General features: G+C 41.4%; 1 protein-coding gene across 2 annotated transcripts in view; it reads right to left on the bottom strand.

The window, feature by feature from the left end:
* The window catches only part of efna5b (ephrin-A5b), a 117,816-nt gene that overhangs the window by 17,849 nt on the left and 75,660 nt on the right, over window positions 1-24,307 (bottom strand). For both annotated transcript variants that reach the window (XM_084729539.1, XM_084729538.1), the window contains exon 2: window positions 5,275-5,567. In XM_084729539.1, coding sequence (XP_084585665.1) covers window positions 5,275-5,567 — 293 coding nt within the window. The remainder of the gene's footprint in view (window positions 1-5,274; window positions 5,568-24,307) is intronic.

Below are 24,307 nucleotides of genomic sequence, written 5' to 3'. Positions count from 1 at the left end.
TGTCTTAGGTTTGGTTATGTCTTGTAAGCTCCGACCAAGGTAACCCAGTCAATTTATCCTCCTTGACTTGCAGTCCTTTCTTTTTATCTTTTGTTGCATTTTTATATTTACTGTATTTATTGTTATTCTCAAAAACACCAAGTCAGATTCACTGAATGTGTAAACCATCTTGTCAATAAACCTGATAATGATTCTGGTATGTGTAAAAATGAGAGATTATTTTATTATTACAAACCAGGTCCACACTTTAAAATTCATTTTCACAAGCAGCTGGACCTAGTCAGCTTTCTTAAGTAAATGAACTATGCATGTAAGCATACAATACATTAGGGAAACAGAATTTAATAATCTGCTCAAAAAGTTTACTCCAATCCAAATGACCATAAGCTGTTCCAAGTGGGGCCAAACTCCTGGTGTACTGGGTATTTAGTTTTGCTCTTTTAAAAAAGATTAGAGATGAAATATTAGAGATAATCAAGTCTGAGCCAGTGTTTTTTTGCCACCTTAACCCCTGCATATTTAAAATAATAGTATGTTAAGCCAAAATGTAATCCCTGAGAAAATTACAGTAATTAGGTTATACTCTTTTGAAAAAATCCCTGTTGTGATTTAATTTTGCAGCCTGTTTATGTGGTCCTCAGTTAGAAAGCTGTTCGCTGAATTCTTAGGATTAAAGGAGAATAAAACTGATGTAACCCAATGCAACCTGAAAGGTCTTATATGTTTCTATTGTTAGGGGAGGAGGAGGACTGCATCAGGGAGGTGATGACGATGATGATGTGGGACTGCAACTAACAATTATTTTAGCGATTAATCTTCTCTCCATTTTCATCTAAATAAATAAGTACATAAAGTGTATTAAAACATATTGTGAAAAATGCTCATTACAAGCCCAAAGTGGTATCTTCAAACTGGTTCTTTTGTCCAACCAACAGTCCAAAACCAAAAGATTCTTCATTTACAATCAAAAATGACGAAGAAATCCAGCAAAACCTCACATTTAAGAACCTGGTACCAGCAAATCTTTGATGTTTTTGCTTGAACAATGAGTGAAACAATTAACTAATATTAAAATAGCTACTTTTCTTTGAATCGACTAATCAATTATCCGACCACTGCTTGCAGCTCTATGATGATCATGATGATGATGATGATAGTGATGATGGTGGTAGTAATAGAAACAGATGTTGCACATGACTTGGCAGGTGTGCTAATGTAACTACCTCCCTCAGTCTTCCTCCATCAGCTCTACATTCTGTCCACTGACTGGATGGATTCTGTCCAATCCATCAGCAGCCATCTCCCCTGCTACTTATGGACATTCAGGCCGGACACAATGGCAGTGGGAAATCACATGTCAGACGACTTCATGGTAGATGACTTTAATATCCGCCACAGTAGCCAGCAAGGCTATACGCTAGAATCATTCAATAGCCAATGAAGCCGCGGGCCACTAAACCAATATGGCGTGCTACAGCAGAATGGATGTGTTCCATGGAAGCCCTGTCGGTCGCAGTGTAATTTAATCCAGCCCTTAGGACAAGCATCTCTCAACAGAAATGGAAAAAAAATGTTAGAAATAGAGACTTGAGGGAGTGGATGAATTGTATAACCCTTCGCTAACCCCCATCTACGCTCCCAACTTCAGAGACTTCCATTTTTCCCTCGTCTCATTTAGTATGACTGTCAATGCAAATTGGCTATAACAGCAAAGGAAAATCTGGTTACTTTTAACAGACAAATGGCCAAACACCTGGTTGTTGAAAGGCCTCTGGAAGGGATTTCAGGGTATTTGTTTTGTGGACAAGCCTGAGGGAGAAAACACCTTTCACCACGGAAACAACGGCAAACATTACACTCTTGGAAATAAGGGTTCCAAAAGGGTTCTTTCTGAAGGGTTGAGGTTCTACCCAGAACCATTTGTTTCAGAAGAAAGGGTTTGTCAAGGGTTCCTTATAATACTAGAAAGAATCCTTTTCATCAATTGTTACATAGACTGTTAAAATGACGAATGTCAACAAATACAATCTATGGGATCAATATTTTTTGCTTCATCTGTAGAACACAATATGATTCTTCATAGAACCCTTGGAAGACAAGAGGGTTATAAATAAAACCCTAATGAAAACCCCCCTGGGTAGCTTCTATATAAAAGGGTTCTCAATAGAACTTCCTGGGTGGGTTCTAGATGAAGCCCTTGGAATTCAAAAGGGTCCTCAGCAGTACATTCTGTGTGGGTTCTAGTAAAACCCTTGGATTGTTGACCCTCGGACTGATTCTTCATAGAACCCTTGGAAGACAAGAGGGTTATAGGTGAAATCCTTAAATATATTCTTAGATCCCCCTGGGTGGGTTCTACATGAAACCCTTGGAATATAGAGAGGTTCTTGGTAGAATCCTTGGGTGGGTTCTCCAGTGGGGACAAGCCGCAGAACCATTTACGGTTCTAATTAGCACTTTTATTTCTAAGAGTGTGGGGAGGCACTTTTTTTTTTTCACTCCAGCTCTCTAAAGTGTTAGAGAGCAGGCTAGGAGAGAGATCGCAACATGTGAAACGAATAAAGGACTAAAGTCTTGGCTGGCTGTCAGGTTAACTGCTTTATAAAAAGGTGCCAATTTAGAAAACAGATCTCAGCATGTAGAACTCGCCTCGGCTACACTCCTGACTCTTAAAACGCCGTCTCTGAGAGATGGAGAGAACACAAAGACACGGGGGTTTGACAGCCACCTAGAGCTGCATTAACACCACAGGCCAAACTGTACATATAAACATACACAAGTATAATATAACCAGCAGCGTTTAGGTGGAGGGTGTTAACTGTCAAAATTGACACCCTCTCACTGAGAAGGAATTTATTCAGGTTTTTCCTTATACATTAGTCCACAAAGTGCACAAATCTTTCAACTTTTCCTTCAACAGCTGAAGCAATAATGCATTACACTGCGTGATATTGCACTAATGCCACCCATACGAGAACATAACCGTGCTTCCTATTTTGTAATATCAGCGTATCCCTGTGACAAATGTGTTTGGAGCGAGCGGCGGTGACTGCGCCTACTGACAGTGACTCCTCCGTCTCCCATGTGCAGAATAGTCTGTGGTGGGAGGACATACTCAACTCAATTCCACTCTATCACCTTGCTTTGATAAAACCTAATTTCCCAGGGGCTTCAACTTCAGATGAACTCAGTTCCTATGCCAAGAAGCAGACAACTTAACAACTAACGCGAGCTGAATGGGAGCATAACATAATGCGGAGGGGAGGGCACTCCTTTTTTAACGGATACAGTATTGTGCAGCAGGCGTTGTGAGCTATAACTTTCAAACTGTCTCAATTTAACTCCCCCGTGAATTCCATTGCCATTTTAGGGAAGAGTTTGCCACGAGTGATGAGAGCAGTGTGAAAAGCTTGGCTGAAAGCAAGAGCATGAAAGCGTCTACTCGGATCACTGTAATGCCACTCTCAGAGCTCCGTGCTGAAGTTATGAAAACATGGGTGAGGGATTGTGTGTGTGTGTGTGTGTGTGCGTGCGTGTGTGTGTGTGTGTGTGTGTCTCCCTCTCTCTCTCTATGCTGTATTAAAGGAAAAACATTTGGTCAGGAAAGGGCCATCTAGGTTGGTGAATCCTGTCAAGTTAAGTCATTTTGCTTCTGGGTTTTTGTGCAGCCTTTAGATTAGCTGCAGATGTCTCATCACTGCAGTCTGGGCATTTTCCTGCCATGGTTTGGGTCACTGCAAATCAATACAACACTATTCTGAGTGAGAGGCTCATTTCTATGAACATTTTTGTCCTGAATTGATGATAGGGTTTGTACAGCTTCTTTAGAGTAAAATTCAAGCACTGTCAAGGTACCAAAAACAACATTTTCTTGAGGCCTTTATCATCACATGTAAATTGTTAGTATAAATGCATCTGTAAGTTCCTTTACACCCACAGCAATCAATGTATTAGTGTTTATTTTACCAGCTGTTCATATCACCTATGATTGTATGTTTTGATAATTATTAAATGTTTGCTAATTTCCAACAGGGATCAACAACAGGCTTATCTAGGTATGAATGACAAATAGGAAAATGGGATTGTTTCTTTGGAAATGTTGATTTTTAACTAAGATTTTTGGTTTACATGAGTGATTGTGTTGATGAAACACCAGATTATGTTGAAAATGAGCAAGCATATTCCTAACCTTGAAATCATAATGGTTAAAATCAAGCTTTCTTAAGACTTTCAAGACTTTGTACGAATCCTGTGATGAGTATAAAAGCTGATGAATCATATGGTACTACCTTTGCAGTCACATTTCAACAACCTATGGCAAATTTCAAGATGTTGTGTTTTCTTTAAAACATCAAATGAAGAAACATATTTTATAAGAATGCCTTTCTATCTTTCCTGTACAGGTCAAGAACTCTAGCAAAGCAACTCTCTCGGCTCATGGTGGCCCAACACCTTACTAAAGCCACAGTACCACTAAATAGTCCAGTTCAGTTGGTTACACATTAGAACTATTTAGGGCTGCAAATAACAATTATTTTCATAGTCAACTGGTCCATTATTTTCTTGATTAATCAATTATTCGATTAGTTGTTGCAGCTCTAGAACTGTTATTTTTGTTGTACCAACTGAACCACTCCATTCCATCCTGTTTTTTGTTACCAATCTGTTGGGGTTCCAAGCGAGGTGAGCCAATAAAGCCGGTGGAATTAAAACACCGCAGCCCACTGATTGGTCTGAGAGAATCGTAGGAACCAGAGTCGTCTTTTGTCTCGTTTGTGCTATGATGTAGGATTTCCCAAACTCTCCTGTTTTTTTGCAGTGGTCTTTTGTCTTGCTGCCTGCAGCCTTTTGTCAAACAAAGCTTGTCTCCTTGTTGTAATAAACAACTGCAAACCCAGGAGAAAGAACATGAAACATTGGTGCGTGGCGAGTGTGAGGATGAGCGAGGCAGAAAAGTGACGGTGGGTATAAGCAGCACAGAGGAAAAGGTTAATAGTTAGTTGTCTAGCTGCCAATAAATGTACAGTAAAGGATACAGTATGTGAGTTAATATATGCTGAAGCTTCTCAAGACCATAAAAAGTTTTGTCCCAAATCAAACCTGCCAACAGAACTGTCTGCGGTGGAAAATGCCTACATGTAAGGTACAGGTTTCAAGGGTACTGTACCTAAAGTGTTTGATAGAAACTCAGCTTAAGACATTTCCTAAAGAGATTTTCCTTGCGTTTGTCACCAGCGTGTATATATTGCTCTGTAAAAAGCAACTGTTACTTACAGATGTAGTAGTATTCTCTGCCCGGTCTGAACTCAAAACCCAGGGAGAAGGGAGTGAAGAGCTGGAACTTCTCTGAGAACTTGAGTGGACCATTTGGGGAGTGTGGCCTGTTGCACTCCCAGCGCTTGAAGCCCTTGGCGGTGTGGTCGCACGTGCTGTAGCCATCGTAGTTAACCATATAGAGCACATAGCGCTCTGTACGCTCCTCAGGCACTGTGTCTTCGTAATGAGGACAGTAGACATCCAGGTAGTCGTTTATGCAAACGTCGATGTGATAGTCCCCACGAAGGAACCTGGTTGGAAAAGAGAAAAGAGACAGGAAAAGGTTACCTTTTTGATATTTCTGTGAAGTATAAAAAGTCAAGAGTCACTTTCTTAATAAATCTGTGTATTGATGCTTCAGTATTCAACATTCAGCTTCAATTATTATGGATAAAAGTTTATTTGAGTTCAACATTCATGCAAAGACCGCTGGTTTGATCTCTCTGCACTCTTTCAATGTCATGTGGAAATTTACAAGCACCAGCGCTCTCATCTTCTGGCTTCAATAAATTTGGGTGGGCTGGTTTATCTATAAATCTATCATTGCAGCAGATATTTACTCACACGAACACACATCTGCCTTCTGAATGATAGCAAACTGAAGTATCCAAGCTGGAGAAAATATGCTCAAAAGAAAACAGTTTTCGGTCTCTTAAGGAAAAAGAAACACATTTTCTTTTACAAAAAAAAAAAGAAAACAGACAGACAGACAACCTCAGACTGAGTGCAAAGTAGAAATGATCACTGGGGTACACGATGGCCCAGACAGTAAATGTCATGATAGGAAAAATACAGAGCCAGCCTGTCTCTGAGGGCCGTGCAGCGAGGCATCTTTACAACTGCAATGATCTAGAAGCTTCGCGCAGGGTCAGAGGGCTTCAATACATACAGGCAGATTCATCAAAAGGCCATACAATGTCACAAGCTTGCGTCTACACACAAACAAACACACACAAACACAATTTTCTTCTCTGTTGCCCACAAGATAGGTCTTTCACCTGTGGAATTCTCACAGCTACTGGCAATTCCTGTTTCTGGGTCTCGGATAGTATGACCCTAACCCTGGTGTCACGGGGGGGTCTCACAGAGAAAACACTGACCACCTGTAAACTTGATAGGGATGCCCTCAGTTTAGCACAGACACACACACACACACACACACACACACACACAGCTGGTGCCACTGACTCATTTCATCCACAAGCCAGGTGGTGGTGGTGAGTTTATAATTGAGACCCAGGCTTCAATGGTGTAAGAGCAAAACCTGACAAGAGTTTTGACAAAACTTTTAATTGAAATCCGCCACTGCTGTCTGTAAGAAGGGCTCCTCAAGCCCCAGAATGCACGAGGGGCAGAGCGTATAACAGGCTAAAACTATTTTATCCAGAGGACTCTGGAGCCTCAGGATTAACATACTGAAGCAGTACACATGCAGCATGGTGACCTCTTTCTCTCGCCATGCAGTCTTGTGTGTTTGTGCAAATTTGCATGTATTGCTATGTCATGATACAGTGATTTTGAGACTCAATATAGTATCACAAAACATAAAACTGCGATACTCTAATTCTTTAGAAATACCAGTGGAAAAGAAAATGTAGTGTACATTGATTTACATTAAATGTCTCAAACACCTGACTGTAGATGCTGATGAAAATAATATTCTGCACAATGGTATATAAATGTCAGTACATTCTTCTATCCCTTTCTCATCCTCCTTCTACCCTGTCACTCTCTTTCCACCCACTTATTTCCTTTCTTTTCTCAAAACTGCAGCCCTGCTCGTTATTTCAGTGTGATGTTTGAGTTCTGACTCTAAAGAATGGATTTTCTAAGATCAAATCGCTGTATATGCACTGAAAGCGCTTATCCTTTTCGCTTCAATCTGCAGCATGCCTCAACAAACTACACATAATTATAATCACAATGCAAACCCCACCACTTGTTTTGAAGATCAAACAGCAATTTGAGCAAAAATCTGCTTTTGGCGCCTTCACTTGTCACTGTATTCATGTCAGTATAATGGAATGATTAATGTAACAATCAAGCAACAAATCGAAGCGCAGCCATTTCTCATTTATGTGATCATGTGTGTCTGCTGGTTCCCTGTTTTGTCTATTTATTTATGTGCTTGTGTGTGTGTGTGAGCGTGAGCTAGCATGAAATGTTTGCTGTGTTTACCCGTGTAGGGTAAATACCAATGTGAGAGTGTTTACAACCAAGGCATGGAGTAGCTCATCTGTAACATCTCATTTAAAACATGTCTGTGGAGGTCCAGGAAGAGCCATGCATCTCCCTCACTGCTTTAAAATGTCACTGACTTAATGGTCACATCCTCCCATCCGCTCGCGCCAGATTGAGTGTGCATGTGTGTGTGCGTGTACTGTACTGTGTGTGTGAGACAGAGAGAGAGAGAGAGAGGATGAGTGTGTGTGATGTTTCAGCTGCCCTTCTCTCCCTGCCTCAGCAGTCAGAATAGTGGCTCGTGGCCCTGACTGCAAATGAAGCAGAGGATGTTTGGGTGAGTGGGCACATAAAAAGGGACAGGACAGGCATTTGTAACATATAACACACCCACTCACACACACACATATGCAAGAAACACACACCTCCACGCGTATACACACCCACCCACGCACATACATTACGTTTGTGTTATCAGTTCAGTGAGCTCCCTGGCACGTTGGCAAAGGAACAGCAGTGAGACAGCCAGAAGCTGCTAATGGCACCGAGTGAGAAAGAGCGTGAGGGTGAGAAACAGACAGGGTGGGTGAGAGAAAGGACCTGCTTCCAAAAGGGGGGTGAGGTAATACAAGACTGAATGATGCAGATAGTATTAGCAGGCTCCCGGAGAATCGAAGTCTTTGCAGGAGTCATTCAACCGTACATTTATCATTAAAGAAGATTCTACTAAAACTGTATGTGCATGACATGACTGTGTGTGTGTGTGTGTGTGTGTAAATGTTCCTCCAAACCTACTCAGTGCAGTATTATCGTCACCAAGTCTCCGGGAAAACTTCTTGTATTTGGTAGAAAGCTGTGTTTATTGTCCTTATAAAAACCCTGTTATCAAGGGACTAATGTGGGAGTTTTAGATGCGGCCGGCGTCTTGTTTATAGCAGCATGGCAGTTTTAATCAGCTGCTGCTGTTCTATAAACAGTCCCCGCTTTTCAGCACAGAGAAGGGAACTGTTCTTCACCACGGAATGGACATGTGTTGTTCAGCCTCTGTATTTGACACACAGGCAACCAGAGGATGCACCAGTGGGATGTAAATCGAGGCTGTGCTCTGGTAGAATCCCAAAGAGTGAAATATCTATGGCAGGAGGGACGAAACAATAACACTGGGGTCAACAGACAAGAGTAATTGCAAAGATACTGCAGGATCAACTAATCCAGTGGGCACAAAGGAAAATGTAAATTAAATCTGCATCAAAACTGGCTGTTTTATGCATGAGTGTGTCACTGATATAGCGTCTGGAATGTGCTACTCGAATAATTATAGATTTTCTCAGTATAATTAATAAATTAATTGACACATTTTAGAATGATCAATTAAATTTACATTTATATAATTAAATTTAAGTTGTGTACTTACATTATCCCAAATGTCTACAAACAATGGTATAATCCAGGGAAATTAATCATTTATTCAAGGTAACGTTGCATTTCCTACTACCTACTAGTTGTTATAACTTCTAGGCAAACACAGGATACACCCGGTACATCAGAGTGAGGAAGGATGTCAGCGAACGTACCTAAAGATAGTTTGTGTATGTTTAAACACACAATATGTAAGTTCTGCCACTCTGAGGTCTCTCTCACATTAACACAATAACAAAAGATGTAGTTTGGTGATGTTATAAGGTAGTGTGGGATCATGGGAGTTGTTCTCTTCTCTGTTGAAACTACCATTGCCAATAGAAATTGGCCTGACATGACTCAGGCAGAAATCATATTCATAGACGAGGCAATATTTAAGTTTTTTCGTTTTACATTTAGTTGCATTTACTAACTTCCTTCCTCATTCTCTGATGTGTTCAACATAACACATATTCTCCTGGAAGTTATAGCCACTAGTGGCTACTAGGAAATGCACTGCTACCTTGAATAGATTATGGATTGCTCTGGGTTTGACCATTGTTGGAAACATTTGGGATTGTACAAGTACACAACTCAACAAAATATATAACATGTTTATGATACTAGGTTTTCCAGACATTTTATTGTGGAAATGTTGCATGTTTTATCTTTAAATGTTAAATAAATATTAAACTTAAATAAATGAATAATAATAACATGCATTTAAAATGTTGAGCATTGATATAAGGACTCCCCCACCTGTTAGTGTGTACAACACGAGGCAGCAACGCACAAGTAGCCAATCAGAGAGGTCTGTACTGCTCTGTGGGTTGGATTTCATTAAATTTTAGGTATCAAACTGCTTACAGCTTTAAATGAAAGAATATTGTCTCCAATTAATGCAAATTAATTGTGGGCTGGTATATAATAGCAGACACAGTAAATTGAATCAATGCTAATTTAATTGATCAATATACAATGCCTTTTAAAATGTGTTAATTTAATAGGTGTTTTAATTATTATAGGTTATAATTAAACACTAAAAAAATCATGAAACAAATCCTCTCATTGCCACACTCCACAATCCTTACATTGATCAGTTACATGTTAAACTCAATTAATGCTCCTAAGATGAGAGCTAAAAGCTGGTACAAATCGCATTAGAAAATGTCCAGATGGAGTTGGCGCTGAGTTGCCCCGATGCTACACACACACACACACGCATACACACACTCCACCCAACCACCACAATCATTCCCTATTTTATGACACACTAATGGCAACATCATGAGCGCTATTCTTTTCCATTCTTGCGAGAAGAGCAGAGTCGCGGCAGCAGCAGAGAGTGGCGGTGCAGGCCTTCTAGCAGTAAAATAGGTAATTAAGGAGCAAAGTTGGATGGCAGGCTAATTGTCAAATGGTGATAATTGCATGTCTTTGTTATGCCACAGCTGTCCCAGTGAGCTGTGGGTCACAAAACAAAGCCAGGGAAATCAGCTGGACATAGAGCGTGGGTGCATAATGTGTATGTGTGTGTTAGTGAGTGACTGAGAGAGAGTGAGGGAGATAATCTTTATTACCAACTGATTACATTTTCACACCACCTCCTCAGGCCCTCAGGGCTGCAACCGAAGGGCCAAGTATCGTCAGCACAAACACACACAGATACAGAGAGACACTCGCACACGCAAACACAGAGTCAAAAACGGGGAGAGTGAGTTTGGGGGAGCTGGAACAGTGAAGTGAATGCAGGGTAAGGTGGCACACCACTGCAGTCGCTGATTGGCTCATTTCCATTTCAATTACACAGCCCAGTGACATTGCTGTGCATACACTCGGGCACACACACCCACTCAGACACAAACACACACAACGACACTCGCGCGCACAAGTCCCGTGCACGCACACGCACACACTGTACCCAATGAACTCCCATCAGCCACTTCTCCGAGCTGTGCACCGGTGGCTGCAGACAGAAAGCAAGAAGGACAGGGAGAGATAGCTAACCTGAGTGAAAGAGAAAGACAGAGAAAAGGAGGAGAGCTGGAGCTCAGTGGCAGGTAGAGGCAGAGAGCAATCCGAGTCATCTAACCAGCTGAATAAGTGAGATTCAATAGAAAGAGGAAGTTTTCAGTGTGCTACCGCAGCAGCGCTTTGCTCTAAATATCACAGCTCAAAGGTGAGACCCAGAAGAGGAGTCGGAGAGTGATTACTAACAGGATACCAGAGGATTAAAAAGATCCTGCATGAAATGTTTGACTTGTTTAGGATGGGAAAAGCTACTCCAGAGAATTCTCTCTCTTCGGTGCGTTTCTTCTGTCTCTGCCCTCTTAGAAATAAAGATGCCAACTAGAACCATATAGGATTCTTTGGCTTGCCCCCATACAAGAACCCTTTATGGTCAAACACTGGATAGTGAACCTTGTTGAACAATGTTATTGGTGTTACTGGGAACTGCATACAAAAATTATAAATGGTCTAGTTGAGCCAGCCATAACATAATAATGGGGGCTTGTCCAGGTGGATTTTGATGATGTTGTCTATTGTCTTCCGAGGACTCTACAAAGAACCATATTGTATTCAACAGAGGAGGCAAAAATTAATATTACAATTATTACAATTGTCATAGTTTGAACTGAGAAAATGTCTTTTTAACACCCATACTGTCAGAAATCCTTAAAGGGTTCCTTGGATGAGGGGGGTTCTTAATAGAACCCCTAGTCTTATAAAGAACCCTCAACAAATCTTTTTTTTTTTTTTTTTGTTCAAAAAGGGTTCTTTAAAAGTAAATAGTTTTGGGTAGAACCTCAGCCCTCCAAGGAAAACCCTTATTTCTAAGAGTGTATGTTGTTTTTTCTCCAAGACATAGAGAGCAACACAGTATGAAATCATAGGAATACCATGAAAGACAATATGTGTTTCTCAAGGCTAAACTTCAGGGCAAATGTGGATAAAACAGCACTCATTGAGAGAGAGATTGTCACGGGTGTCACTGCAAAACTGTAATGACAACATTTTGACTTTAAGGATGGACAATTGATGAATGCACAGTGACAAAACACTGTAAAGCGGTTGAACGTTTTATGTAAAAAGAAGTGCCTGAAACAACCCTGGCTCATGTTCTTTAGCTGCACAGACTTTGACAAGAACTGTCAAGACTGTAGCGCTCTCACACCGCTGACAGCTGCATGCATTACAAAGTCAAAGCCCTCTCTACCTCAGCATAAAAGATCATCTTTGTTTGTCTCCACTTCTTTTTTCCCTCTGTTCGTTTTGCATTTTCTCGCTTCTCCTTCCCGATTTTTCCGCCTGCCTGAGTTTCTCGCTTGGCCCAGTCCTGTTTGTGACCCCAAATCAGATCTATTTACATTATTTCACCTCTCCCTGTTGAAATTCATACATCTGATATATTTTCCAATTCAATATCCTCAGGCAATGTTCCGTTGCCTGATAAATCAAATCACAGAAACCTAGAAACAAAAAATGCACTGGGACCTTAAAAGGCAAACCCGTGATATGCTGTTGAGTGTGTGTCTGCTTAAGCAGATGTGTGTGAGTGTATGTCTGCGTGTTCCTAAAGTGAAAGATCATTTGTTGATTTTGGTCCAGAGGGAAAATATGTTTAGTCAAGAGGAGATGACCTGTGACTGAACCCTGGCTCGAATACACATGCAAAGGCCTATTCAGGACCTTTCAACACTTACGCCATAAGCGTACATCACAAACACTTCTTGATATAGTTTGCACAGTTGTCTAATTACACAAGATTGGTTTGAGGTCAGAGGATGAAAGGGAGAGAAGGGCAGAGAGAAAGAAAGAATTGAAAGATAAGGAGAGACAGAAGGAATGAGCAGAGAGACTGCTGCAATTGATCATGTTTGTTGTTAACAGCAGTCCGAGAAGGACTTCTACCCAGAAAGGTATTCACCTTGTTATTACTGATGGCAAAGGAGAGTAATGGAGAGCGAGGAGCGGGGTGAGGAACAGATAACTGCATCCAATATTTCCAAAATCATCTTGACTGTAAAATTAAATTCCTGACCACACCACCATTTCAGCAATTCTCTTTTCTTTGGGACTTGAAGATGGAAAACATTTTTCTTTTTGTCTGAGGGACTGGCAAGAGATGACAATACCACCTTCTGGGATACTCGTATTACAGCTCATAATACACAACAGACTGTTTCTCTCTCTAGTAGTGTAACAACCACATGAACCTTGGTGTAACTGGGCTCGAACACCACTCAAAAAGATTACACGTCAAAAAGCAGAGGCGGTTTTAAAGGATCATTTCGATTTATTATAGTGCAGCTGAATATTGGACTTTGGTCCTACAAAGTCAAATGGGGTAAAGAAAGTGTTCAGACTGGTTGTAAACAAGTCAATAATTTAGCCAGATTATCTAAACCACCTGAAATGTTGGTAATAATCCCTCTTTGAAAAGTAAACAATACGGTAAAAGGCCTCCACACCAAGAACAGTAACTATAACTATAACAATGTGAGCGTCCACACTAATGAATACACACACACACACACACACACACACACACACACACTCATTGCTCAGAGAAACAAAAAGAAAACCAGAAGACTATGACTTCATGAAATTATTCAAAAACAAAAGGACGTTATAAGAATTCAACACTGTTAGGAGAGTTTTTAAATTTTATTCATACTCTCATAAAAGTCACAATCAATTTGATGGTACCCTTGCAAACGTCAAAGGGAACATCAGTAACGACCAAGCAAACCCCATCAGCCCTCTTGGCAGTATGTCTTAGGTAAAATTAGGTTTTTATGTGTGAATTTCAGCCTATATAAGCGTTTAATAAGTTGTATATCTGCACAAAGAAAGATCCTCACCCTCTAGCAGACAGCGATTCTGTTAGTGGTCAGTGCAACTTAAAAAAGAAAGAGGAACTGTGTACAAAAGTGATAAATGGACTTGTTGTGCCAGCTGTAACATAATAATTGGGGCTCGTCCGGGTGGATTTTGTTTGCTGTCAGTGTTTCAATTGTTCATCAATTGCTCTGAAAATGATCTCAAGGACATTAGTCGGCACTGTTGTTGTCATTAGTTGTGGTGTGGACTCGACTAGCGTGAACTCATTTTAAAATGATTATCGTTCTTGGTGCAGACAGCCCTGAAGTGTGGTATGTTGTCATTGAACCAGTAAGTACATTGTAGGTCTTCATGGACACTTGGGTGATAATTTTACAGTTTGCCCTTGTTTTCTTCCCAAAAACTGACTGGGGGATTGTTAAAACCCATCATTATCTGATTGCTTGTGTATATTGCCCTATCAGACGTTGCTGCTAAATTGTTCCTGGATCTCAGAAATTCATTTGGTGACTACAGTGTGCTTTTCATAGGAATGACGGAATGAAAATAAGACCCAAGTTGTATTTAACTGGAGTCATCCTCCAAGATCTTGTTTCACGTTCTTGCTCGACTCTGCTTTGGCTGTCGCACCTTCTGAGGTGTTCGATCAAATAACATGACACTGTGAAGAGAAGATATGCAACACCCAGAATACTAGCATTGAGGTAGAGAGACGGTTAAGGTGGAGGAAAGAGCAGTGAAGTCAGAGAAAGAACATGTGAGAGCTTTGCTTGTTATATGAGTTGACAGCCACATTCCTTGCTGGCTAACTGGCCGATAGGCTTACAGCATTGGGAGGGGAGATGGGGAGAACACACGGAGACATCAGACCTATAGAGTATCACATATTACTGGCATTGCCTCTGGGACATGGTGGAGGACTGGGGTGTGCGTGAGGGCATATTTTAATATATTTATATGGGATATCTGCTGTAATGGACAAACACACACACATATAAGCTGCTGGTCATGGTGCATTTTATTGTGTCCATCTGCTGTAGCTTTATGGGGGGTGTACTGCAGGATCAGAGCAGGTGGTCAGCCCAGTATAATATACTGACTGTCAGCAGTGAGGGACACAGGGACGTACCCATGCATTCCTTCCATCCCTCTTTCTCACATCTAGTTACATTCATCCTCCCATCTCGACCCTTTCTCATGCATTTCTCCTGTCTGTTTCCATCCCTCTCCTTCATCTCTCCATCCCTCTGCTTTCTCACTCTTCTCACCCTTCTCCTCTCCCACCACCGCCGCCGCCACCAGCGCCACCCTTGTCTGTGATCTTACGATATTCATTTCTGCCATTTATGTCCGTCAGCGCTCATTTTGCCCCAGGGAGACAATGAATTAAGAGCAGTGACAGACAAGTTCTTGTTCTGCTCGTGGTGCTGAGTGAAACAGTGAGATGTAGGGCTCCAGTGAGTGTTTGATGTAGTCTGCATTAACATGCTGCAGCTCAAGTCCAAAACAGAAAAGAAGAAAAAAAGACAGACAGATACTTCCTCTGAGCTCATCTACTCACTACTCTGCCAAACAACCATTTTTATGGGAGTATAACACTGATGTGTGTAGGCTATATATGTGAGTGAATGGCTGAGTGTGTGTATGTGTGCCTGTGTATATCTCTCTGTGTGTGTAAAAGGATTTCTTTATGTCTTTGCTCGTCACCAAGGGAGTCAGGGAAAAATGACACATCCCCCAACATCCTGTCAGACCCTGGGGCCATTCTCCTGAATCATTGCTGCCCCAAACCCACTTCAATCCCTTTGTAAATACAGTAGGATCTGACATGTTTAGCGGGACCAGAGTGGGCGTGTGCGTGCCCATAGATGCATGTGAGCTTATGCACGGTCACACATGGGCAGTTAGTGTCAATTAATAGCTATACATCATTGAGTGGGAGACGTGTTTGCCATTAATCATAAGTCATTGTTTTATAGTGACAAGGTATTTGGCAGCTGAGACAGAGCAGCAGCAATGAAACGGCCCTGAGCTGTGTAACGTGTCCTCCTGATGTGAGAAAGAGAGAGAGAAGGACATCCTGTACAGATAGGGACAATGCTGAAACCTCAGTCTGTTGGGTGCTCCATTACTTGCACCCTGTTCAGAATAGCCGGCTAGCTGCGAGTGTTTTCCAGGAGGTTAGGTAAACACAAACACCCCACATGGCTGTTAAATGTTGCCATGTGTCTGCAGCAATTACTGCTTACATAAGTATAGGTGACATATCTAAACACGTTGATAGGTGGGATAACATGCATGTGTAAACACAGATGTAAGCAAACACGTTTGCATTGTAAACAGTAGGCGAGATTGCATATTGCCCATAAATGGAAACTAAAAGAGTCTCTTCAAGGCAGATGACACTGGCTTGTGTGTATTTATTTGGCCTCATATAATAACATCGTCATACTCATGATACAGTGTTGAGTTGCATTGCATAATGTCCACTGTGTCAACCTTAAATCGACCAAAAGAATCAAAAAGACAGCCAAAAACTCCCACATGGAGAATAATAATCAGCACACTGGAGTCTGGGCAAACATGTATAGCAGCACAAAAAGTATATTCTGAACAATAAACTTCTTACTGGGATGGTTTGGATTACTTGTAGTGGGGTTGTATGAGGTAGTGAATGATAGTCGGTGTATTACCGATAGTAGATGCCGGTCAGCACGACCCCAGTTTGGAGAAGCAGAGAGGGGCACCAGGACATAAGCTATGAAATGTACTGCTGTGGACAATTTTAGTGCACTCTATATTTTTCATCACTTGACTTTACTGTCAGACGGCCTTTCCTGACAGGAAACCGCCATTACATAAGCCAGACCAACCAGTCTCTCCAAAGCAACAAAACTCCATAAGCAAAATCAGTCATTTTACCTCGCAGAACAAGGGCGTCGCTGGTCTACCGCTGCCTAAATCTGTTTTTTTGTTTGTGTTATTGTGCAGCCTCGGTAAATCCAAACTTACCTTTAAAACAGAAATCACACACAGCTATGATGTTAGTGTGAAAAGGTGGACACCTTATAAGTGTCTAAAATACCTTTTGTTTCTGACCCCATCCACAGCAGTTAGATAATAGATAATACACTGACTACTGATAAGTTCCTCATACAACCCTACATCAAATAATCTCAACTATGCCTTTAATATATCTGTAGATAAACATAACTAGCAGAACTACTACTGCACACCTACACTAACACACTCATTTCAGACCAGTACAACAGCAGCTGATCTGAATGGGCTGACATGTCATCTGACCTCGCTTCACAGACTGGACACTGCTCTGCCTTTGTGAACAGGAATATCTATTTCCGTTTTTATGCGTATCCTGATTTGTCTGAAAAAAGAGAGAGAAGCGCATGTGTTCAGCAGACCTATGTCACATCTCCTGTATGATGGGGCTATTAGACACTTTCCTCTCTACACTACCTTCTTTTTACTTCACCCGCCTCCCGTGGCCCACCTGTACACAACAGAAAAATGTCAGCCCACTTTTCTTCTGTTGTCTCCATGCAAGCTCCCCCCGCTCTGTCTCTCAGGACAAATGATCAGCAGATGGATGGAGGAGTGAAATGAGTAAGATAGCTGGCGAAAAAAAGGGCAGAGATGGACGAAAAAAAAAAATAAAGGAAGCATGCTATGTGGGAGAGGCAGGAGAGATCCAGAGTGGGAGGAGGGACAGAGAAGAAAGGCATGTATGAAGGTTTAAAAGCTGCAAAAGATGGAGGGGGGCATGAAGGGAAAGAGTAAACATGTGGGTTGAAGAAATCATAGAAGCAAGGATGAAAAGAGAAAAAAGCAGTGATGAAAAAGACATGGACATGTATGTGTGCCCTGCTTATTTCTTCTCAGGGAGCTCAACTGTTGACTTGATCATTAAGACTGCATCACAACCATGTACACGCACATCCTGATACCTTTATACACTAAATGCACACAGGCAAACGCCCACTGACCTTCAAGGTAGGTTGCCATGGAGCTGTGTCAGGATGTTATAATGTCACCACTTTCATAAAACCCTCACCCCTTTCACAGTTCACAAACCACTGACTGTATACTACTGTACTGTATGTGTCATTGTGTGGCTGTGTGTGTGTGTGTGTGTGTGTGTGTGTGTGTGTGTGTGTGTGTGTGTGTGTGTGTGTGTGTGTGTGTGTATCTGTCAGGCTTTTTTGTGTGACTGCAGCAGATTTAGGCTGACTTGAGGAGGGAGCCATGGGAAGCCACATGGTAACTGTTTATAAATGTGTTTATCTGTGGGATGTAATTGCTTCACTGACAGATTGTAGCTATAGTTGTGCTTGTCTATACATCACTGTTGTCATGTGAAAACCTTGTAGGTTCCTTCCTTCCACAAGGGATTCCTCTTATCATGTGAGAAAACTCTACAGCTAACCTTTTAGACCCTGCAAATAACATCAGTCTGGTCCAAACTCAGATTTTAACCAGATTAAGATGAGACTATGTGTCTTTGATGTCCTACTGACAAGCAGTTTATGTGAGATGGTCAAAATCATCAAAGAAAACGTGCCATTTTTCCTTGCTTTGTCTGGATTATAGTGTGGAGCGTCATTTGGAATTGCATACATGAAACATGGATATATAAAAAACACCTGGACATAGTGTCACCACAGAGACTTGCATTTTTCCCATAGACCACTGTTATAAAAGACACTGGCAGGACACCTTGAGCTGGGAACAATGTTCTGCTGAGTACCAAGTTGCTCAACTATTATTGGAGTACAGAGAAAAAGGAGTCAGGATTATTACTGGACTGAAGAGGCACCACTTCTGGGTCCGGTATCCAGTCTATATTACATCCATGTTTTGAACTCATTCTGGCACATTGCCATTTTATACCATTTTATGAAATGTATTGATCTGCTCTATATGAAAATTTATAGCTGCTTATAAAGAGGTGAGCAAGTGCAGCCAGGAGTCCTCCGGATGTAAACAGTCTTGTTAAATGAGAGGTCTCTCCATTGGTCAATACTCTTTCTCATATTCCCAGGGTCATTCCTAGATTCCAGTCTTGATTAGTCCTGAATAGCTTCATATTACAGGCCCCTGAGCAGGCTGATTTAGATAAAACCATGTTCGGGAGTGTTTTGTTTGGCATCAAGCACCTGCACCGCTGAGGTAAAGCTATGTGACAAAGCTTGTTGGGGATTCCTATCGCAAATATTTTGCTCTGGGTTGATTTTTCTCACGGTTTTCACAATAATCTATATCTTCCCTCATCTAGCTCTCCCACGCTTGTGCTCCTCGTAAAAGTTTAATTTAATGGATTCAGCTTGTTCACATAATGAGATGATACGTCAACCATTCATTTTTACACTAATTACTGTCTTAAGGCAATACAAGTGGGCTGTGAAGTGAAATGCAGTACAACATTGGCATCTTACATTAGAGGAAACCAGCCTGTGATCTTAGCTCTAGCTAATTTCAGGATGGTCTAATTGACTCAGCAAAATGCTTGAACTCTTCCAGGTTTTTTTTCCCTCAGAGAAAGTCATAATAAAAGTGTATTTATTCACTGTACTGAATGATTCTTTGAATAAATACCCGTGCCAACAGCTTACAGTATGTGATGACATGTTTTGTCACATCACGTCATGTTTTGCCCTCTCTATTATCTTCTTCAGTCTAGACAGTGTACACCTGTATTAGTCATACTGTTGTCTGCACAATACAGCCTTAAGAGACAGTGTTGACACATACATCAGATAACAGAAAAAACAGCAATATTCCCTGATAGCTATCACCCTGGCAGCTATCCAAATCAAGTCTTAACTTTTGAAACTGGGGTTTATAAAGGGGCCAATAAATACTTTCATCTTAACAGTGAAAATCTGTCACAGCAATAACAGTCAGAGGCTGCACGGCCTCTGTCTTCTCTGCAGTCTGATAGCAACTTTCAAGTTCAATCATAACTTTTAAGAACAATCGAAATGCACCACCGTCCTCAGTGTTATGACTCTGTTAGTGAACCGGAGATGTGGCAGACAGGAGATGTGGTTGATGCAGCAGCGGAGGGGGTGGGGGGGGTGGTATTTTCCAGAGCATCTGCTGATTGTAAAAGGCAGAGTGTTTTAAGAGCAGATGGTTATGGGGAGATGATGGAAGTCCTTCATAAGCAGCTTCGGCACATGGCAACAGCAGCAGTGTTTTCTAACAAGGGGCTGCTGTTTCCAGACGTGAGGAAGATATTTTTAAGTCATTTGCTTGGCTGCAAAACAAGCATGTATGCGTACGGGAGTTATGCCCAAGATGGACCATCTCTGTTTTTAAAAGACTGCGTGTTCAGCTCTCAGTACATTTGTAGCTTCTAACCGAATCTCTGTGGTTTGAAGTTTAGTTACTCTCCTGCATTGCTGTTTGTAATTTCAGGTATCTGCTTTAGTTTACTGTTTCATGTTCAATTTCAGCTGGTGAAGAGTTGTGTTAAGTTAGTGCTGATGAAAAACCAACACTTCCTGATTCTTTAGCTTTTAACTAACAAAATAACAAGATAATTTATGGGAGACACTATTTTACAGCCGCTTAAATCAAGACAAACATATATCAGTTAAAAGACACTCCTTCAAGCAGGTAGCCCTGTTGTAATGGAGATGCAAAGAAATGCAGCCCGCAAGGAAAAAAAAACAGAGAAATGCAACAAATCTTTGGCACTGGAATAAGTGAATTCTTACTTGATAGCAAAGTAAAGAAAAATAAGTCTACATATTGGTGTTTACGTATATGTCTGTTTGCATTGCACATGTGTGTGTCAGAAGGAGATATAATGAAGCAGCAAGATGTAGCAGGGCGGTCAAGGCGGTCAGCAGTAGCTGTAACTCCGGGGGGATCAACAGTGTTTTTGACAGTAGGGGGCTGACACATGGGCCTCTCTGCTAATTCCTCATGCCTGTTTAAAAGCTATATGGTCCTTTAGCCCCTACAGTGCACATGCATGCACACACAAGTGTAAGTCTTAATGCAGCGAGTTTGTGTGTGCGTGTGTGTGTGTGTGTTTGGTATGAACAAAGCGTACTGCAGGACCTTCAGGGTCAGCCTCCCATGGAGAAGCTGTCAAGGTCTCAGGCAGGGGGTTAAGTGGTGTGTCGGATACTTGGGCTATGTATCTTATTGTGAGCAACGCCTGTGTTATATAGGGCAGCAAAGGTCACTATATAATATAGACATGAGCGCGCACATACCCACACACACAGAAATCTCAATGCATACATGGACATGACACACACATAAATCCCCAAAAGTTAAACTGTGTAGTTCAGGGCCAGTTTGCAGTTTATCCTTGTATAGCTCTCACTATAAAGGTCTTACATTACCAAGGCCTTGGTCTGTTTATCTTTTACAGTATTTATTGAAGAAAGACCTCGTTCATTGTTCACGCACACACTGCCTACATATCTGGTGTATCTGGCAGCAAACTCTATTCGACAGAAGACAATTTCAGCTACACCAAATTTCATTTCCTAGCACATGATGCGGAAGAGAGCTGCTCATGTCCGCTGTATACAGTTCTCCTTAATACATCCATGCTTGCACCTCAAATTTCCACAAATTTCAGACATCCTAGAAAGAAGAATTCCCATTTCTCATGGAATTGTTTAAAGGGGAACATTTTTATCTAAGAACAGCCTAATTAACACACCCCTTGAAAAACATTTATAAAATATCCATTTAATGTGTTATTGTAATCAAATTTCAAATTGTACTAGGTAAGGCTAAATGCAGTGATCCCCTTGTGTTTCCAGCTATGTCAATTACATCTGCAGGCATGTTTACAAAAAATGTGTACTAATAAAAGGTACAAGAATGCAGGAAACAAAGTGTATGAAACTTAAATTTTCAAAATCCTCCCTATTTTTGAGGTCCCAAGGTTGACAGGGATGTTGGTTCCATACATCACATCTGAAAGTGTCACCAGCATGAATGACCTCCACGTGAAAATGTTCCAAATTGAAAAGGTTTCTCTCCTTGTTGTGTTGCAGTGGCTCCTGCTTATGAATACTTTGCACGAACGGCGGAACTTTTCCTTCCCTTTTTCTGTTCCCCCCTCTGAAGAGACTAAGTGTGTTTCTCTTTGCAAAGAGCAGCAAACAGGATCAAACCGTGCAAAGTGGGAGCAGTCAGTCCTGTCCTTGCCTTTGATCCCGACTCAGCCCTGTTTAAAAGGCCCAGTTTGACGGAGCGGGAACTCTGTCAGTTTAACGGAGCTTTGTGTCACGTCAAACAAGCTAAAAGATGCTCGGCGTGCCTTTGTTCTGCTGTCCTGGAGAGTGGGCCGCAGGCGATTAGTGTTACAAACACACTCTGTGTGTGTGGTGGGGGGGGGGGTGACCTTACTGTACAGTATGTGCGTGTCTGTGCATTCGTGTTTATATGTGTGTGTGTGTGTGTGTGTGTGTGTGTGTGTGTGTGTGTGTGTGTCTGTTAAAGGGAAAGTTCAGATTATTTGATGTAAAGTTGTAAGAGGTATTTATTGATTGTCAGTGTATTAGTATTCCACTTTGGAGAAGCAGAAATATCAGTAAAATTAAAATCAGTATAAGTGCACTCTGTATTGAGAATATTGTCACCACTTTACTTTATCCTGAGAAGGTCCTGATGGGAAAGCACCATTATATAAGCCAAATATAACTCTCTCCACACCAACCAAACTCCACCGCTGAAATCAGTTTTTTAAATTATTTTTTTGAAGTCACACAAGAACACAGACAGATCGCGGCAGTGGTAGACGAGCAACTCCTGTGTTCTGCTCTGTAAGATTAATGATTTTACAGAGAGAGATATTTAGCTTATATAATAGCAGTTTTCCATCACAAAAGACTGTCCAACAGCAAAGTCAAGCAGTAAAAATATTATAAATATTAGCACACACTTCAACTGATATAGCTTTTTTTTTTGGTAATCCTTTTTTAAGTGGCTAAAATACCTTTTGCATTGTGTAGCTTCCATGCTGATGCCCCTCTCTGCATCTCCTAACTGGGGGTGTGTCGACCGGTTTCTACAGTAGCTAATACACTGACTATGGATAAGTACCTCATCCAACCCCACTTTGAAAAATCCGAACTAACCCTTTAATGACAGTCTTTATTTGCTTCTCATTCTTGAGTTTGTGAGGAAACAATCCTTATGCAAGCATTCACAAGGAGGAGAAAAAGATACATTTGCGTGTCTTTCCATCAAATATATGCGCACACCCACACTTGTACAAATCCATTCCCAGATCATTCCTCTGATAATAGAAATTCTGATTGATTCTTGCTGAACCAAAACTAGTTCGTTCATTCAACTAATTGGCCTAGTTGAGTTTCCCCCTGTGGCGGGAGACTGGAGAAGGTTTTTGGCACTGAAACAAGGTCTGTAGGTCATGTCTTGGTGGGCACAAGCTACATTTTGTTCACACTTCCAACTGAGAGTTCGTGAACTCTTGAACTCGCCTTGCAGAACAGGAAATTGAAACAATGAGCTTCTGCGGAGAAAATGACATTTCAACACAAGTGATGAGATTTGTTGTACTAGCAAATGATTTGGCCCCTTGTGTTGTTTATTTATGCACTCTAGTTGGTTTGGGCAAACAGAAATGCTCCCTGATATACGCACACATAGACACACACACACACACACACGCTCACAAAGGGGGTTTTATGGAAGCAAGTGGTGACACGCTGTGGACAGGTTTTTGGAGGTTTACCGACATGTGTGGTCTAAAGTTAGCGCAGTCGGAGAATGCCTTCCATCCTTGTGTCCATCCATCCCTGAACATACACTCCTCCCCAGCTGTCTCCTTCATCTCATCCTCTGACCTGAGTGGGCTGTCAGGGCCTCCTGCTTCAACACAGCATACTGCACGTTCACCACATTCCACGGCTGCGTACTGCAAGCCCTCATAAAATAAAATTACTATCAGTCAGTATTATAAAACAGAGTCCAATTATTGTTTAACGAGTAAAACCAGGACCATATGTTGTCATGCATATGGTACATATGGTGTATTATTACAATAATCTCTAATAGTTTTGGGTGGAATTGATCGTATCATCTTTGAAATAATATAAACTGTGTGTTGAAATGAATTTTTTCAGCCCTCTTATAATGTTGCTCATGTTTGTAACAAAATAATTGGTCTGTCCTCTATTATCAGTCTGCTTGTCCTCCATTTTGTGCCTGTCTCACTCCACCTGCTGCTCTCTCTCCACACCCTGATGCTAGTGTGTCGAAAGCGTAAACCGCCTGGTATTGATGTCCCCATCATGGCACAGCGGGGGCCCCTTCAACGCGGACACACATGCAGACATGCAGTTGCCTGGGTGAGATGTCCCCCTTGAAGCATTAGTCAAGTGTGTGCGTGTGTGTGCACTCTTAGAAATAAGTGTTCCAAAAGGTGCCTTCCTGAAAGGCTCGTCAAGGTTTTTTTTTTTTTTAGGCTAGGGGTTCAATTACGAAAATTCAATTGTTAAAATCTCTCTAATCTGTAGAATATGGTTCTTCAAGGAACCCTTATGAGACA

The sequence above is a fragment of the Lutjanus erythropterus genome, chromosome 10, assembly GCF_056507025.1.
Source record: "Lutjanus erythropterus isolate fLutEry1 chromosome 10, fLutEry1.hap2, whole genome shotgun sequence".
In the NCBI taxonomy this organism is placed as follows: Eukaryota; Metazoa; Chordata; class Actinopteri; order Lutjaniformes; family Lutjanidae; genus Lutjanus; species Lutjanus erythropterus.
The sequence above is the reverse complement of the archived record's forward strand: the minus strand, read 5'-3'. Positions and strand labels throughout refer to the sequence as shown.